This window comes from Gadus macrocephalus, chromosome 21, assembly GCF_031168955.1.
Source record: "Gadus macrocephalus chromosome 21, ASM3116895v1".
NCBI lineage: Eukaryota > Metazoa > Chordata > Actinopteri > Gadiformes > Gadidae > Gadus > Gadus macrocephalus.
Genome location: NC_082402.1, coordinates 6,099,922 through 6,118,546, shown reverse-complemented (window position 1 = coordinate 6,118,546; position 18,625 = coordinate 6,099,922). Strand labels below are relative to the sequence as shown.

The window sequence follows — 18,625 nt, the reverse complement described above, 5'->3', positions numbered from 1 at the left end:
CAATCAGCTGAGCTGGGCTGTGAAAAAAAGTCACATGTCAAAGCTGGGGTTTTTCTTTTTTTTCCTCCTCCACGTGTCCAGATACACGCAGTAGGAGGCGGGACCAAAACAAACCGTCTGATTGGCCTCTTCTTTTACAGAGGAGGACGGCCCCCTATTCTCAACGGCAACAGAGGATTTTAAGCCACTAAAAACACTGTGAATATCGCACACGAAAATAACGAAGGCATTTATCTCTCAGGATGTTTTTTAATCAAGTTATACCTCGAGTATGACTGAATAATGTAAACGGGTAAACGGTTTCTACTTTATACAGTGATGTAAAATAACAAATAATTTGGAAACATTTAAATACAATTTAATAATAGGTACTAAAACGTATAGTACGTGATAATACCACCTTTAGCGCCATTATCATACAATTAGGTATTAGGTACGGTTGCGATTGCTCACTTTGCACTTCTTGCATAACTGCTATAAATAATTTCCTGGAGCTTCAAGGGTCTAGAATGTGGGCGGGGCTTTCAATACACATGGGCGTGGCCGACCGACATGTGGGCGGGGCCGAACCTACCCTTGCAGCTGAGGGGGAAAAGAAAATACGCCTGCCAGTGTAAAAGAACAGTTGTGTGAGAGACTATAGACGCTCATGGTTTGACGGATACAAGCACGCACGATTTCTTACATCTCAAAGAAGCCAAGGCAACTAGAAGTTGTCGACATACCACCGACCATAGCGGACTGCGCATTCGTAAGCGGTAAGTGTACAAGCCCCGAAGAGAGTCTCCGTCAGATCGGGTCCCGGTGGTTGTTGTCATGGGCAGCGGGTGGTGGATCAGACATGCCCGGGCAAAGACTCTCTTCGCGGTACAGGGCTGATGGCGCAAGGCGGCGTTCTCAGCAGGGCTGATGCACCGGGCAATGACAACAATAACAACTCTCGATCGACGCCCAACGAGGCTCGGGTCCTCGCGCCCTCGGGTCGGTTCACTTCGGGTTCCGTGGACGTTTTTATAGACGGTCCAACTGGTTTACCCGTTTCAGGGTTTGTGTGCTTTCTGGGCTGTTCGGGTACCGGAGAGCGGTTCCTCTCCGGTTCGAATCGTAGCTGTGGACCGCGTTGGTTGTTGATGTTTTACAGGCGTGTTATAGCAAGGGAAATTTCAGAAAGTTTAGATGATAAGAGCAGTTTGCGGATCCGTTACCTTTTGGTGCAAATGAGACTCGGTCGGAAGTGTTTATTTGACGGAACGTTTCACGATTTGATCGAATCAGTTTTTTGGTGGTGGCTCATGTTTGCCGTGTCACCGGGTAGTCTATGCAAACCCGAGATCTGAGCTTTGCACGTTGTTGTGGTTATAATAGTTGTTGTTTACATTTATTTACAATCCATGCTTGTCAAGTCAGGTGATGACGCATAATCACCTTCTATTGTGATCGTTAGAAGGCTGATCGCTGGGGTTTTGTCCATGTGCTGGTGCTCCGAGGTTGGAGTGTGGAGGCTGCAGGGAGAGTATTTGAGGACAGTCGAGGATCCTGGGGGCAACGTGCTATTCATGAAGGGTCCCGTCTGCGCTCAATGGAAACCTCATTACACGAATTATATCGAAATATCGAACCAAAAATGTGAACAAAATACGCCTCCAACGTCATGCACCAATAATATCGACCCAAACTACAGAATAATAAATGGTCGGCAGAAATAGACTTATTCGAAGAAAAAAATGCGCTAACTTGGTTAGTCTTTTTATGTTATTTTTTTGATTTCTCGATTATAAAACATTTTCGGTCCATTCGTCTTCACCGTACTGTGCGACGAGTCCGCGTGCAAAGGGCCCGGTGTGGCGATAACAGCGGGCAGGGATTATTTGGGTGACGGTGTGGTTGAGCCGTACCCGGCGTGCACAGATGGCGCGGTAGAGGGAGCCAACCCCCAAGCATGTTGATCCCCTGACCGCCTCTGCGGTGGCTGCCAGTTTCCCAACCCGGCTCCTACCCCCGGGCCACTGCGTGTTCGCTCGTGCGTGCGGGTTCGTCTGCGTGCGAGCGCGCATTATTGTCTATGTTTGTTTTTATGTGTCTGACACTGCGGTATACCTCCATTGCCAGCTTTTCTACCGGCCGCCGGCTGTAATTGAAGACCGAGCGGGACACGCAACATAAAAGCACATTCACTTGTGAGTGTGCTTGCTCGTGGTTCGCTGGATGCAGCGTGTATCTGTGCATATCGATCAATTCAGTTTTGGGTGCAAAGTTCACTCCCTGCCCTATTTATTTATAGTTACTTTATTTGAACAACCTGAATACGTATAGCAGTGCCGGGTCACCCACGCCCAATTCTGGAAAATGTGTAATGATTGTTAATTATTAATGATAGATCAATATGAAATATATATAGTCCATAGGAATATGATATGACTCCCTGACGCTATCACCTTCAGTCTCCGGTACCCGACCATGGGTCAAGTGAGGAAGACCGCAAGGGGGGATATTTGAGGTTGAAAGCTCATGAAGAGTTGTTGTCCTTTTCTTCTTCAGTGCTTTCTCTGCGGTCAACAATGTACAACGCTTGATAGAGTCCATAGGGAAAACCTTGCTGTCATCAAGTCAGACGTCTGTGTAGTTAAAACCTTGCTTTCATCAAGTCAGACGTCTGTAGTGAAAACCTTGCTGTCATCAAGTCAGACGTCTGTAGTGAAAACCTTCCTGTCATCAAGTCAGAGTCTGTATTGAAAACCTAGCTGTCATCAAGTACTTGTTTACATAAGTTGAATATGCGTGGACCGCAGACTTTATCTATAAGATGTATGTATCGTGATTAGGAGAGAGGGAGTTGAGCGAGAATCAGGAGTTCAGGTTCCCGGTTGAGTTGTTTTGCAGAATAGCACACTTAAAAACACAGTGATGGAAGGAGGGAAGGAGTGACTCGTTTTGATCTCACGGTTCGTTGCACCGGGCTGGCAAACTGACAGTGTTTGATGTTGAGGTGAATCAGAGGAGCCTCTTTGGGGGTGGTGGGTGGAGAATGTGGTGGTGGTTTTCATGGGGGTGGAGGTGGTGGAGGAGAAAGTTGGTGTTGTGGTTCAATCAATTAAATTGTATTTGTATAGCCCTTAATCACCATTAGAGTCTTAACAGGCCACATTTTTATAGTGGTGGTAGTGGTGAAGGAGGTGAAGAAGGTGGGGAGGGGGGTGGAGGTAGAGAAGGTGGTAGTTGTTGTGACGGGGTTGGAGTTGGTGGTGGAGAAAGAGGTAGCAGAGAAGGTGGTGCTGGTTGGGATGGCTGTGGTGGTGGTGGTTGTTGTGATGGGGGGGTGTGATGGCTCCTGGCTCTCTCTCACACGTTTCTGCCTCATAGCGGATCAGTGTTTAGCAGCGGGGGGGGGGTAGCGCCCCCAGCCAGCGGGAAGGAGGGTGACGGATCGTGGCACCCAACAGGGAGGGTGGCATGCCTTGAAATTCCGTGACATTGTTTTGGCGACGGTGGTGGTGTTGGTGGAGGAGATGGAGATGGTGGAGGAGGGGGTGGAGGCGTTCTTATCACAGGGTTTGTTATGTTACTAAAATAGCTTGTCTAGCTTATGTCCCGAGGCATGTATTCATTAATCGTAACCTTTCTAAAGTTTGCACTCAATCTATTTTTCTTTATATTCGCTGTTGTCTATGAATTCTGGCCAGGTGTTGAATCCTGGGCATTGTGTTAAATCTGTAAGAGGTGGTGACTGATATTAAAACCAAACAACCGTACCCCGGCCTCGTTACTTTGACGGTTGGGCCGTGAACAATGTAAACAGCGCCATGGCTCCTTATTTGAGACTTCCCACGTCACCTCCACCCGGCGCTCCGTCGCCGGGTGGAGATCCACTTTGGTACGGGTCTCGGGCGTGTCTCGGGGAGGGTTTACCTGGCGAGGAGCCAAGGCTTACGCTAACTTGCACGGGAGCACTAAAAACACACACACGCTGGCAAACACACACAGTTGTTTTCAAGGGAAACTCATGATCTTTTTTTGTGTTTGTGTCTGTGTGTGTGCGGGTGTGTGTGTGTGTGTGTGCGTGCTTTTGTGTGTGGCTTGGCCTCCTCAGGTGTGCGACCGCTGTGGCGTCGTATGGACGATGAGGAGGAGGACATGTCGTCGCAGCCTATCACCCCTCCGCACTGGGGAGCCCTGCCCAATGGGAACTTCAAGATGGACGCGACGGACGAGGCGTCCGCACAGCACCCACCTTACGCCCCCGCGCCCTCTCTGCCCCGCCGTGGGGACGCACCCCTGGGCCTCGAACACAACGCTCAGCCCTGTGGCGGCTCACAGCCTCTTGCACTCTCACACGGTAAGGGCTCGGGGGAGAGGGAGAGGGTGGGAGAGAGAGAGAGAGAGAGAGAGAGAGAGAGAGAGAGAGAGAGAGAGAGAGAGAGAGAGAGAGAGAGAGAGAGAGAGAGAGAGAGAGAGAGTGAGAGTGAGAGTGAGAGTGAGAGTGAGAGTGAGAGTGAGAGTGAGAGAGAGAGAGAGAGAGACTTTTTGGGGTAAGGGAAAACGAGACCGAAAACAAAACCGAAAACGAAAGAGGGACGGCACACAGGGCTGACACAGCACGAGAGCAGTTGACAGAGACAGAGTGTCCCAGAGTCCTCCCTAGGTGCGAGTCCCCCGGCTCAGCCGTGGGGCCTCAAAGCATGTGCTTCTGAAGCCGTAGAATTACGAGGGGGAGAACAAAGATAACTATTATCAACACCAGCGTCCTTATCGACCACCAAACCCTCTTTATGAGTGTACAGCGCGGCCTGTTCCTCCACCTCAACAACGCAGGCTGACGTCCTTTAAAACCCAACGAGAGGTGCCCAAGGGGGGAGAAATTGACTAGGATGAAAAACAGGCCTTTATAGCCGTGTTTAATACCATATAGTCTTTTAGGAGAGGCGTCTGTCCAAAGTGACCCCTTTTTTCTGTTTCTAGATTTTCTAGATATGTCACTAAGGAGCTTGTAATGGTTGGTATGTAAAGGGTTAGAGGCATCTTCATCACGGAAGCCTGCATGTGGACTCCGGACTTCAGGGTCCGTGCCCAGAATGTTTTGGCCAGGAGTCCCAAAACCACTGCCTGCTATCCTCCACTATCTTTTGGTCAACACATTTGTTATTGTGAAAGTGCGTCTTATTTTTGGTAGAGCTGACGCACACACCTAGTCGATCATTTTTCTTCTTTGAATGCATCAATTGGATTCGCATTTCTGGGACCCTTAATCCAATCAGTGTGTCACGGCTCCTGCGTAATCGAATTGGAGCCCTTAAGTAAGGGGACGTTTGTTGATGCCAGTGGAGAGATAGACATTGTCCCGGTTCACCCGAGTCAGCGCAGCCATCAGTGCCACACTGCCCGTCCGTTTTAACCCCTGCAGTACCTACCCTAACAGTGGGGCCTCACTCAAACCATGCATGTTCACTGATGAACACACGTCTCCCCCCTTGGGCAGCTCTCGTTGGGTTTTAAAGGACGTCAGCCTGCGTTGTTGAGGTGGAGGAACAGGCCGCGCTGTACACTCATAAAGAGGGTTTGGTGGTCGATAAGGACGCTGGTGTTGATAATAGTTATCTTTGTTCTCCCCCTCGTAATTCTATGGCTTCAGAAGCACATGCTTTGAGGCCCCACTGCTGAGCCGTGGGACTCTCACCTAGGGAGGACTCTGGGACACTCCTTCTCTGTTTGTCAACCGCTCTCGTGCTGTGTCAGCCCCCCCCCACGCGTGCCGTCGTATTTTTCATTTTCGGTCTCGTTTTCAGTTCTCTTTCAGTGCTCACAGTTCTCATTCTCTCTCTCTCTCTCTCTCTCTCTCTCTCTCTCTCTCTCTCTCTCTCTCTCTCTCTCTCTCTCGTTTCCACGTCATGTATTTACCGCGCGTCTGAGGGAACCTGTTAGGGTGGCACGGTGCCGGTGACAGACAGGCTCGTCCACCGCGTGTTGGGTGATAAAGTAACAAATGTGTGGAGGTCACAATACTGGAAAAACAGGAACGCTTATGAAATGAGATGTCCGGGGTTTCAGGGATTTTCCGCTATGGCCTCTCATTTTCTAGAAGCATCGTAAAATGTATGTGTTTTGACTCTTTGGTAACCAGCCCGGTAGCCCGGGTACTTTTTCTTAGAAAACACAAAATACTTAGACAGAATACAGTAGAAGAACGTGCGTGCGTGCGTGCGTGCGTGCGTGCGTGCGTGCAGTGTCTGTGCAGCTGGGAATCGGGGGTGTGTGCACCCAGAACCTCATGGGCAGGACTCAAGCGCCGCCACCACCACCCACCACTCCAGCCCAGCAACCCCGTTCCAACCTGTTGTTCCCTCTTCGGCCGTGTCCCACGCAGGAAACCGCTCCAGTCCCGTCGCCTCCTCACCCGCTCCTCACCCCATGGACGACCGGGGGGAGCGGCCCGCCCGCCTGGACGAGGGGGGGGACCCCCGGGAGCGGCAGGACCCCCGGGAGCGGCAGGAGCAGGACGAAGAGGGCGGAGGCGAGGGGAATCGCGGCTCATTGGCGCGTGCGGCGGTGAGCGTTGAGGTGGAGATCGGGCGCAAACTGCGGCAGATAGGGGACAAGTTCAACCAAGACCACACTGAGCTGGTGAGTCTCCCCGATCCTTGGGTCACACCGAGGGGCTTTTATTGTGAAAGAGTCGTCGAAGTGTATTAGTTTGCGGCACAGGCTGTACGCGTTAAGACAACGAGCAAATCACTGCAGATAAAGATTAAATGTTGAGGTCGATTCATGGCTGTGTCAAAGTTATACAATTTTATCAAATTACATATTTCTTATCGAACAAATCTGCAATCATTTGAAAGACTTTATTTGTAATCATTAATATCTGCAGCGAAGAGCTGCATTTCGCCTCACAAAGCCGATGTTATCGTTGCGGCCCAGGTTCTGTGTTTTTGCGTGTGTGTGCAACGCTTGTGTTTGTTTGTATTTGTCCGTGAGGTATTTTTGTGGTGCCTGCAGCTATTGTTTGTGCCCAGTGTTTAACCATGTCTGCGTCGACTGAACACTGACACAGCAATTAGGACAAAGGGGCCCAGTACATCTCCGTAGCTCGTCAACGTGATAACCCGCATTCAGTTGAAGTGTCACCTATTATTGGGTGACATGAACCCGACCGCGCCATACCTAATGTAGCATCACTGAAAAAGATAGACGATTACAATTCGATCCTAAACAAAGTCAAGGAAACAAGCGCTCGCAGCTATCTATCTCGACTCTGGCAAAGCCCTTGCCCAAGGAGGAGGGTCTTTGATGGCACTGCTTAAATAGTTAGGGGCGGTGCTATAAGTGGAGCAGAGAGCCGCTGAGCTGCCAGGCCCTTGATGCTCGAGAAAAATGTAATTCCCCATCCTCAGCTGTTTTAGGGAGATATGGGTCCAGGTGTATCATGGGTGACGGAGAGCAAATTAAATGCCTTATTATTTCCTTCCATTTAAAAAGACAGGGAAGTAAAACAGGACGTTATTCAACATTGTCGCTGTTCGAGGGTCGGTCATCCTGGTTCTGTCAAGGCCAGAGCAGCAACGGTTCCTATCGGAGTACGGTCGGGACAGAGGTAGGGGAGCCGGGGTCGTACCAGGGCAGGGTGCTCTAGTAGAAGCTGCTCATAATCCGCTGTGATGGGCCCTGAAGGGCCTTGGCATGGGAGTGCCGACATCATTTATATTTGATGTAATCCCCAGTGGAGACCATCGCACGGCACACAGCTCATCCCATTACAGTAAAACAAATCGAGGGTCAAAGTGAAAATCCAATCTATTTTATCGGTTGTTGTTGTCCAATGAATCGATGGGTCGGATTTGAAATCGTCGTTTTACTGAGGAGTCAAGTGATATTGAATTGAATGTACTTTCGTATCGTTTCAGGAAAGCAAAAGTTTTTCTCAGTTTCAAGTTAGTATGTTTTTCGACAGCCTGTCCGACAAAACCATTGAATTTAAGACTTTTAATTAAATAATCTATAACTTGGGGATCTTGTAATTTGTCATGTTGACCCGACACTTTATAGATTTAAAGAAACGATTAATCCACTCATCTCCACCTCTTAATCTCCCCGTATCATGAGTGTTTACGAACAGTGAACACTTATTTTTCCAATTGTCTGCGGGGCAGTGACTCATCACCTTGTTTACACTAAGGGGACGCGTGTCAACTGAGTAATTTCCGAGCAACCAGCCACTCACCTGTAAACGCTCCTCCGAACACCCATATCTGTTCCTCTTATCAGGACCAGTGTCTGTTGGTGTACGTGTGTGTGTGTGTTTTTGGGGGGGAGGGGAGGGGTGTACGTGTTTGTGTAAGTGTACGTGTGTGTGCTTGTTTGTGTGTGTGTGTGTGTGTGTGGCTCTCTCTCTCTCTGTGTGTGTGTGTGTGTGTGTGTGTGTGTGTGTGTGTGTGTGTGTGTGTGTGTGGCTCTCTCTCTCTGTGTGTGTGTGTGTGTGTGTGTGTGTGTGTGTGTGTGTGTGTGTGTGTGTGTGTGTGTGTGTGTGTGTGTGTGTGTGTGTCTGTGTGTGTCTGTGTGTGTCTGCCCTGAAGGGGGACTAATAGGTGCAGTTTGTTGATAAGTTTCTCCACAGGTTAGATGGACCCTGTTAGGTAAAAGAAAGGAGAGATTAGAAAGGAACAGTGAAAGAGACTCAAAGGGCGGTCAACTTATAGCAAGGTGGTTTGAGCCCGTCTCAAAATAGATCATGACTCAATGTCTCAGTCTCATGACGTAGGCAATAACACAAGATAACCACAACTCTGTCTGTCTGTCTTGCTGCATGCATGCTGTTTGAACACGCACATGCAGGCACACACAATACCCCCCATCCACCTATACACCCTTTTTTTGTGTTTGACAGACAGGTTGCAAAAGTGCAAAATATCCTCTTTTGATCTTTGAAGCACTTGAGATTGTTTATCCTGCATTGTTTCTTCAGATGAGCGCTGCATTGGGGCGATAGATTTAGTAATGTGTTTGCGTTTCTAATTCGAGTTCCTCTTGTGCGTCGGTGCGTCGTCTCTCTGTCACTGCTTCAGCTTTCTTCTGCCACGGCCTCGCGGTACGCCTTCACCGCTCAGCGTGAATCAAAAAAAGAGAAACAGGCCTAGACGGTGACGCGCTTCATCACGCCACCGCCTCAGAGAATCTCTCAAGAAACAGTCGATGTTATCCTCCCCGCCCCCGAAACACCAGTCTCCTAACCGCACGCACACTAACACTTGCCCACGGGCCCAGCTATACACCTGGTGGCCCACATTTTTTTAATTCTCCAACCAATTCTGCTAAATTATGCTGAAACGAAAGCCCAGGACGCTGACTCTCCACCCGGGAGCTGTAGGCCTCCAGGGGGCGCCAGACAGTCTACTATCCAAACACCACCACGCCACAGAGCAAAGGCAATTAAGGACAATTAAGGCGGCGTTTAGCGGTTGCCGGTTTGGATCAGTTTAGCTCCGCTTAGCATTATAGCGCCGCATCACCATGGCCCGCGGCAGTCACTTTACCGCCAGGCAGTGGGGGGGGGGGGGGGGGGGGAGCTGGAGCAGAGGGGGGGGGGGGACGGGGACGGGGGACTGGCTTGCTCGGGGGAGCAGGGTACAGCCCCAGGATCAGAAGGAAGTAAAAAATGAAATAAATAAGACGGTTTTATTGCTTATGCAACCCGGTGCAACGATGGGGAGGGTGTGGTGGGCTCTGCTCAAACAGAGAGATCAGAGGGGACAGGGAGAGGGGGTGGGGGAGAGGGAGGGGGAGGAGAGGGAGGAAGGGTGGGGGAGATAGAGGGAAGAACGGGGAGAGAAGGGAAGTCAGAGAAAGAGTGAGAGAAAGGTGGGAGGAGAGACTAATACAGAAAGAAGGGCGGAGGAGATCAAGTGAAGGGGGGGAGAAAGACAGAAGGGGGAGGGATAGAGAGATAGAATCGGGGGGAGAGAGAGGGACTGAAAGGAAGGATCTGGGCCGCTCCTGTGTCTGCCGGCGGTTAAAAATGCGCCGTCGACGCTGAGAGAGAGAGAGAGAGAGAGAGAGAGAGAGAGACAGAGAGGCTCCTCTCCATGTCAGGTTACATCGCTGTGTTTTGGGATAATTATCCGACTGCCTCGGCAATAACGAGCACGGGAAGACGTGATGAAATGGGGCCAGCTTTCATTGAAAGCTCAACGCTTTGAGGTTTTTTTTGAGGAGTCCACACATACTTGTCTCGGAGAGATAAGAGGGACAGCTCCCAAAAATGAAAGGGATGGGGGTGGAGGAGATTAAAGAGGTTTTGTTAGTGCTGAGGAGGGGTAAAGAAGTCGTTGGAGTCTGTCTTTCTTAGGATTGCTTACCAATCAAGTGTGATGCATTTGCTGTCCTATTCACGGTGTGATCTGCACACCTCTGCTGTAACACAACTCTAGTGCTCTTGCTGTCTGCTACTGGCCTTGTTAATGAGAGGAGCTAATTGCAACACTGCAAGATATGGCCGACTTTGCACCAGAAAGTTGTGGCTTTTCTCTCAGCGGTTCAGTGTAGGCACACCTGGGCTTGTAAACGTAATTAATTATATAAAAAGTGTTAATTCTGTCCATGGATCAGAGTCAGGGTGCAGCCGAATCCTCGCCGAATAGCTTCAGATCGCCTCATCTGTTGACGTTGTTGATCTGACGCGGGCCGGGGAGTTTCTGTGTGGTCACACGCGAGGTTACAAGAAAAACAGCGATCCCGCAGGTAAACTGACGGCACCACCATAACTAAAGTTAGACTCAGAAGCTCCAGAATGCAGTGCAGCGCGAGGCGGAAGCACGAGTTGGTCCCCATGCGCCGGAAAACACGAGCGGGTTCACCGCAGATCAGCGCAGCACGAGGCGATCAGGAAGCACAGATGTTCTTACAGATGTGTGGAGATACCGGCAGTATCAGTGTCAGTGCCAGGCAGTCAGCTGACGGCCTGGCTGTCAGCTGACTGCTCTTGGGTAATAAATAGACTCGCCGTATAGTAAGGCTGGGGGTAAACGATTATTTATTAAACGATTAATCGGGCGATTATTTTATCGATTAGTCGACTAATCTAATGACTAATTGGACGATTATCTATTTTTCTGTTGCTCGATTAATAAAAACCATAATGTATCTCAAATAAATACCAAAAAATTCTTAATAATATACTTTATTTAATACGGAGCCCGTAAAGGGACATGAAAAAAATGTGTGCGTATACTCTCTTGCGCTCCGCCTCCAACTACGAGATGGTTAGTTACATCTTTCCTGCTGTCGGCTCCCAGACCGAGGAGCACCGGTGATACGTTCCCTCCAGGGCCGATGCTCTCTCGGGGGCATGACCCTTCACTTTGACCGACAGTGAGTCTGCTTATAGGTCGGAATATGATGGAATGAAGCGGCCACCGATTCTTGACAGGCTGGGTACTTTATTCTTACACACAACCGGACTCGTTCATGACTTCACCAGACTGACACGCACGCTATCGCTCGCTCTCCTCGCTCGTCCACCTACTCGCTGAGGACACACACACACACTCACACACACTGCCAGTGATATGCGCACGATATTTCCCCGTGCTCATGAGATACTTTCTCGTGCGCACGAGATACTTTCTCGTTTGAGATGCTCCAACATTGCTGTCGTGCTCTTGTGATATGCCAACTCCATTTGGCAAAGAGTGCAAATCACAACACCTTTCCGTTTAGGACTTAACTTGAAGTATTTCCATACCTTTGATGATTTCGTGCGCGGACATTTTCCTTTATTGTGACTTTCGTCCATTTCTCCGTTAAAAATTTGACGTCGACGAATTTTTGACGTTGACGCGTCGACATCATCGACGCGTCGCTACAGCTCTACCGTATAGCTGCCTGTGACTCCCCCGGTCTGAAGGTTAGGGTTCACAGTCTACCTGTAGGCATCCTCGATCAAATACACACTCACCGGCACATTATCGACATGTTACAAATAATAACAATGCATTTTATTTCAGGGTGCCTTTCAAAACTCTCAAGGGCCGCCTTAGAGTTAAGACAAGCAAACAATTTAAAAAGGGCAAACATAGTTAAAATAAAACACATTTAAAAAATAAAGGGGAGGTTTTAAAGGTGGGGAGAGACTCTATACTACGGATGGATATACTACTGTGGGACAGAGTTACAAATAACCTTTTCTTTTATCCGGCAGCAGAGCCCTCCCTGATGTGTGGTGGCGTGACCGTAGTGTGTAAAGTGTGGTTCTCTACACGGTGGTCTGACCCCCCCCCCCCCCCCCTGTTTCTGTGTTCCTCCCCTCAGAGGCGTCTCAGGGAGGCTCTGCCGGTGTGGATGCGTCTCGCTGCCGCCCTGCTGGGCCTGCTGTTCCCCCGAGAAGCCATGGTCCCGCCGGGGGCGGAGCCCAGATGAAGCGCCTCCCCCACCCCCCACCCCCCCACCCCCACCCCCCCCAACAATCCACCACCCGCTGCCCGACAAACCGAGGGGTCCATGGCGGGCCCCCACACGTTACCCTCCTCAGAAAAAGGGAGCAGACTCTTATGATGGCACTGTAGTTCGGGGGTTCACCCTTTGTTTGACGGACGAAGACGCAACAGAGCAGGGCGCGGAGGGGACCCTAAAGATGGCCACCGCTGGACGGAGGGCCGATCCACACGTTTTTCATTTTTCCAGATTTTTTTCTCCCACCTATCCAAAAAGAAGCCATTGTGTTTGAAGAGATATTTTCGAAATATTTGTAAGATTACCTATTTTGTACAGTGAAATGCTGTAAAAAAAAAAATATGTATTTGGTGTTTCTAGTCCAGACGAACCTCCATCCTCTGCCCAGGGAATGCCTTATTTTCTCTCACCACCGAACACACACTCCCTTTCTCCGCGCGGACGAAAGCCGTCTTGGTAGGGACGCAGTCGAGATTGGGGCTGGATGTTTTTGCCTGGCCGCCGTCAGCTGCGAATCTGGGCGAGGATCACAACGACATTTTCACCTTCGCCCCGTCCCTACCTACGGTGGCAGGTTCAGAAAGACGATGATACGTTTTTATTAAGGTGTTACGGTTTTTAGACGTCTGTCCACGACAGGCAAAGACGATTCATTGACTCACGATTCATGATTTTTTGAAAGCGGCCTCAATAACTTAATCCGATTGACTCCCAAGGTTTTCGTTTTTTTTAAACAACAGGATATATTTAAGAGGATGAAATTCACTTCGACAAAATGAAAAACTTGGACACAAAAACTTTGACGTTGATCTACTTCCAATCCCGTTCACTCTCCAGCCCCTTGGAAGACCACGAATCTGGGTATCGAAAGCCCCCCGTTAAAGAACACCTTTTTGCAAGGGGGTCCGTTGTGAGTGTTTGCTTCTTGCTTGTTGTACAAAATCGTAACATCGTTTTGAAGCCAAATGACAAGCACACAAATCTCAATCAAGCCTCAAATGTGAGATTACGATCAGGGAACTGTGAAACAATCAGACAGCCAAATAAGAGACAAAGAATGAAAGCGTTTGACACATTGACATCACCGTTTTCTCTAGCTCGTAACAGCTTCTTTCTTTCTCTGGTTGGAACGACAATCGCCCTCCCAGCGGCCCGGTCTTAATCCATGTCCTTCTATTTGTCTGTGCTACGTTAGAGCTTGGTTAGTCAAAGCGATAAAGATGTTTATTAGAGATTTAATAGAGAGCAATACTTAAGGCAGCGACATGCATTCACCCGTAGAGATCTCCATTCCTCTCACAATCAGATTGGTATGCATCATAGTACATTTGAAAGCGGAGGTCAGGCCCTCTGTCCTCAAATATAATTATCTATATTCTATAACCTTAAACCACTGTGTTACATAATGACTTCAATGTCCTTGTTAAATATATTTACATAGAATACATTGCAGAGAAATAGGGGAAATTAGACGTTTGGTTATCAGAAAGCACCACCGGAAACGTTTTAGGTTTTAAAGTCTCCGTTTGTTCACCACCACTTCCAGTTAAAGACATACGTTGAGTTTGACTCATTTCAGAAAGTTTTTTCACATGACTTTTCACCCTCTTTCCCTTTCAACACCACAGCCCACTGTTTTTATTTGAATATTGGTTCCTTTTAAAAAATATTTAGGTAAATAAGGATTTGAAACGATGACATTTAAAACGGTTTTGTCAGAAGATGTACAATTTTCAACATTTTGTAAATGAATATCGTGAATTTGTTTTGAAGACACTGATGGATTTCCTTTTTCTTTGTAATGTTTTCTTCAGGGAGTTGATGAAGATCAGTGTGTGTTTAACATGGGCCTGGTACACTGTTTCGGTCCTCGAGTCTTTGACAACTTGTACTTCCCAGAGCCAAACAACACATTGATTATACAATTCGTCCCTCAAAATTGACCTAGAACAATCGCAAAAACGATTATGTCATTAAAGCTTTTGTATGAAATAATTAGCTGAAGCTGATTTTTTTTTTTATTTCATCCAGTGAGCCGATATTGAGTCAAGACTGAGTGATTAGTTGTGACTCGCTCTCTCTTTTCCATGCTCACTCACACTTCACGCTATCCACAAAATTCAGACTGAGCTACTCAGCCTCCCTCTTCAACGTTTTTTATTTTCGTTTTATGTTCCTTAAAAAGTAATTTATTTTAATTTATTTTTTGTATATTTGCCCAGTACTACTACTACTACTACTACTACTACTACTCGTACTAATACTACTGTACAGATGATATCTCGACGTGGACTGAACAACAAGGGTTGGGATCTTTTTTTTCTCAACGTTTGCTTGCGTCTTGGGTGTGTGTGTGTGTGTGTGTGTGTGTGTGTCGGCGTTTGGATTGGTCCCGGAGGCTGGACTTATGCCACGCGTTCCTCTCACAGGCAGTGCAAATCCTAACGAGAATCACATGACCACCAGACAATCAAACGTACAACATGTGCCTTGTGAGCGACAGAGCCATCACATGACCCGTCACATGACCACCCGTGCTCAGCATCAAGATGGCCGACGTAGAAGCAGATGATTGCTGCTCACGGTTCCGTTTTATTTCCATTTTTTTGCTTGACACAACACACATAGTAGGACAAATAACGAGTGAACTGCGAAGGCACAAATGGTACTGTGTGTCTTTTGGGCCCACTGTGAAAACAACATCGACGGAACGACATAACAAAACAACCAAATGTGTTTTTTCTCTCAGATCTGCTCACGCGCACACATGTCCAACCTTTGCACACACACGCCCGCAAACGACTGTTCGCAGTCTTATCTGCACTGTAAAATAAAAAAGACAGCAACATGACGACGACAACAGACAAATAAGACACGGCTGTTTATTTTAGGTGTCGGTTTCTACTCTCGCGCAGAACTTCCCTTCCCATTCCCTCTAGACTGCAACATCTTTTTTTAAGATCTGTATTATGCTGGATTGACCTAGTTTTGTCTAGGCCTCTGTGCTTTATCCGTCTCTGGATCTAGTAGGACTGCTAGTTTACATTGTGAAGGAGGAAGAAACTACCACGGTGCCCAGTATTAACCGGTTGGTTGCATGATAGGCCAGAAGTTTTGTACTCTGAGTCTGTTTTTTATTAATCGCAACCGAACCGACCCCGAACACTCTGCCTCAAGGGAAGAATTTATTGAAATGGTTCAATCTTCAGTGTCTTGAATATCAATTTTCCTCATTCGTTTTCTTTTCTTTTTATTATTTTTTTAATTCAAGAAGTGCATCTTTTCTGTCCAAGTGCTGTGATTTGGTGTTTTTCTACCTGAAATTTGTACAACACGGCTCTGGATTTATTTACGGAGAACAACAAAAAAAAAAGAATCTTTTTGTGAAAAGAGGAAAATACTCATGACAAAACACGATTTCATTCATTTTTTTTTATAAATATTGCTTTGTCAAATGTGGTGGCATTTCTAAAAGGTTTTTTACTGCTTTTTTTTTTTCTTCGTTTGGGCAAATCCTGCTGTCATCCTCACTCTCAGTTCATGGGATGTTCTTTAAATCGATGTAAACGGAGAATAACGCAAACCCTACATTCCACTGAGATCTGCATCTTAAAGATTCTGAATGTAATGTAATTTTTGAAAGAACGAAAAAATAAATAAACGCCAACAAAAACGAAACGCACAAATGCAGTAACTCATCGACCCTTGCGACGGAGGTTTTTATGGTTGACTTTGATGCACTTTGCTGCGTCGGAGGACCGCTGTGGGGACAGGTCTCCTGCCTTCACGGCGGCTCATCCTGCCTTCGCGTCGGATCATGACACCCCAACGTCCAGAGCGGTCTCGCCGAATTCACCCGCACGCGTCCGATGAAGTGAGGCCCAGTCCAAAATGTAGCAGTTTTTGATTTTATTTTTTACAAACATTGGCTGTGAGCTCTCCGAGGCTGCTCTGCGTGGGTGAGGTTATTTTCCGCAACATCGTTAAAGACAACAGGGTTGGAGAGAAAGGGAGGAAAAAAAGGGGATGTATTTTTTATAATTTTCTGATTTTGTTTTTCTAGTGCAATACGCTGTACATACGAGCTCTGCTCTGAGAATCCGACAACATGTCTCTTTATTTCCTTGGTTGTTTAATGGATTCATTACCATTTTGTTTTTTTTCATTAAACAAAAATTATCAATTTCTATGTCTTTGAGTTTTCAATGTTTTCTCCTCGAAATCTAAGCAAAATACAGAACCACATTGAAAATATGTACAACATCCACATTGATCTCACTTATGCCTTGACACCCTGGTTACTCGACTCTTCATACCCGATCTGACAGACATGTTTATACATTAACACCCGTTCTCACATCCATATGTCTATAAATTGTGCAATTGCACACCCTGTCTTGTGCAAATGCCCACACTATAGACTGCACCAACATGGAGAAAACAGGTTTATTTACAGAAAATAGGGTATCACGAAAGGCGTGGTAATCCAGCGGTCCGACCCAGAGAACAAAAGGGCCTTTGAGGTTCTGTCAAGGGGTACGCGCAGAATAACTTCACTAATGAACACTTCCTCATAAAACCCATGAAAAGATGTTCCCCCTGAGCCTGAGATTTAACACTGGAGTGGCGACAGGGTTTAAGTAGGCTACTCTGTTAAATCACTCTCTTAGGGCCTATCGATCCACCGATAACCCTGATAAGCTCCCCAGGGTGTCCCAGTCAGTCCGGTAAGCCCTGCCGGTTAACCCCACAGTCAACAAAGGCACTAGGGTGATCCCAGGCCATGCATACCCGCTGTGCTAAAGTCACCTAAGGAGACGTGGGACCCTGGAGATAAATGGAAGGGATTTTGTAGGTTTAATAAAAATACTGTTTTCACCAAGGGATGATGATGTTTGCATGTGTGACAAACACACACACAAACACAAACTCGCTTTACTCACAAATGTTAGCAAAACAGACTCACTTTGCTGCTGAAGTTAAGGTTAGGGTGGTTAACCCTAACTCCATTATATCATGTATTAAGTTAACATAAGCACTGTTACCATATCCAACATGAACCCTGTTACCTTAAAGGGGTAGTTCGGAATTTTGGACATAGGGCCTGATTCCCAAGTGAGCATTGGTATTCTATATCACTGGAGACAGTTTAACACATTTCATTCAGTCCTTCTAGTTGCAGAGTTCGCTCGTGCTAGGCTAGCGCACGGCAACGGGCAATGCTAGCCTGCCATTAAAAACAGTCTTACCCACTCCACAGTACACCCGAGGTAAATCAATTATAACGCCAGACTATAGATTTAAATGTCTGTGTTGATAGAATAATGTTAGAAATAAAACTAACCTTGCATCGCATTAATCATCGAGGGACTACTTTCTCAGCAGAAGCGGAATTTTACTATGCGCTGGTTAGGTTTGTAACCGAATCACGACAGAAGAACGTAAACAGAGAAGCGTGGGACAGAAGCGCAATTGAACGACTAGGCAACATGATGGTTCAGTGTGCTTTTAGAAATTGTAGAAATAAACGGTGGCTTGTTGCTGCTGGCTTGGACATCAAAACACTGGCTCGTACATGTACGGTTCGTTGGATACAACACATTCCTCATAATCGTCTTCAAAAGCAGATGCATCGCTAACTCCTCCAAACGTGGGCATATCTTGTTAATTGAATACGCTTATAGAATTCCTTCGTTCACTGTACTCTGCGTTTGTAGCAATGACAGCGGCAGGTAACCTAGGTCAGTCCGCCGCTGCCGTAGCCTACGTACACGTACAGGAATATAAACACTGCTGCTGAGACCCCGCAATTCCCTCAAAATGCAATGCAATGCAAGGTTGGTTTTATTTCTAACATTATTCTATAAACAGACATTTAGATTTATAGTCTGTCGTTATAATTGATTTACCTCGGGTGTACTGTGGAGTGGGTAAGACTGTTTTTAATAGCAGGCTAGCATTGCCCGTTGACGTGCGCTAGCCTAGCACGAGCGAACTCGGCAGCTAGAAGGACTATGAAATGTGTTAAACTGTCTCCAGTGATATAGAATACCAATGCTCACTTGGGAATCAGGCCCTATGTCCAAAATTCCGAACTACCCCTTTAATTAACATGAACACCATTACCCTAGCTGACTTGGACACACCCAGTACCATAACTAACGTGAACATTCCTCCACTCGTGTGTGCG

General features: G+C 47.3%; 1 protein-coding gene across 1 annotated transcript; it reads left to right on the top strand.

The window, feature by feature from the left end:
- Positions 1-601: 601 nt before the first annotated feature.
- bmf2 (BCL2 modifying factor 2) lies at positions 602-16,622 on the top strand. Its single transcript, XM_060042300.1, has 4 exons — positions 602-758; positions 4,088-4,333; positions 6,359-6,615; positions 12,295-16,622. Exons 2-4 carry the CDS (start codon positions 4,111-4,113, stop codon positions 12,400-12,402), a joined length of 588 nt encoding a protein of 195 aa, XP_059898283.1. The 5' UTR covers positions 602-758; positions 4,088-4,110; the 3' UTR covers positions 12,403-16,622.
- The last annotated feature ends 2,003 nt before the right edge of the window (positions 16,623-18,625 follow it).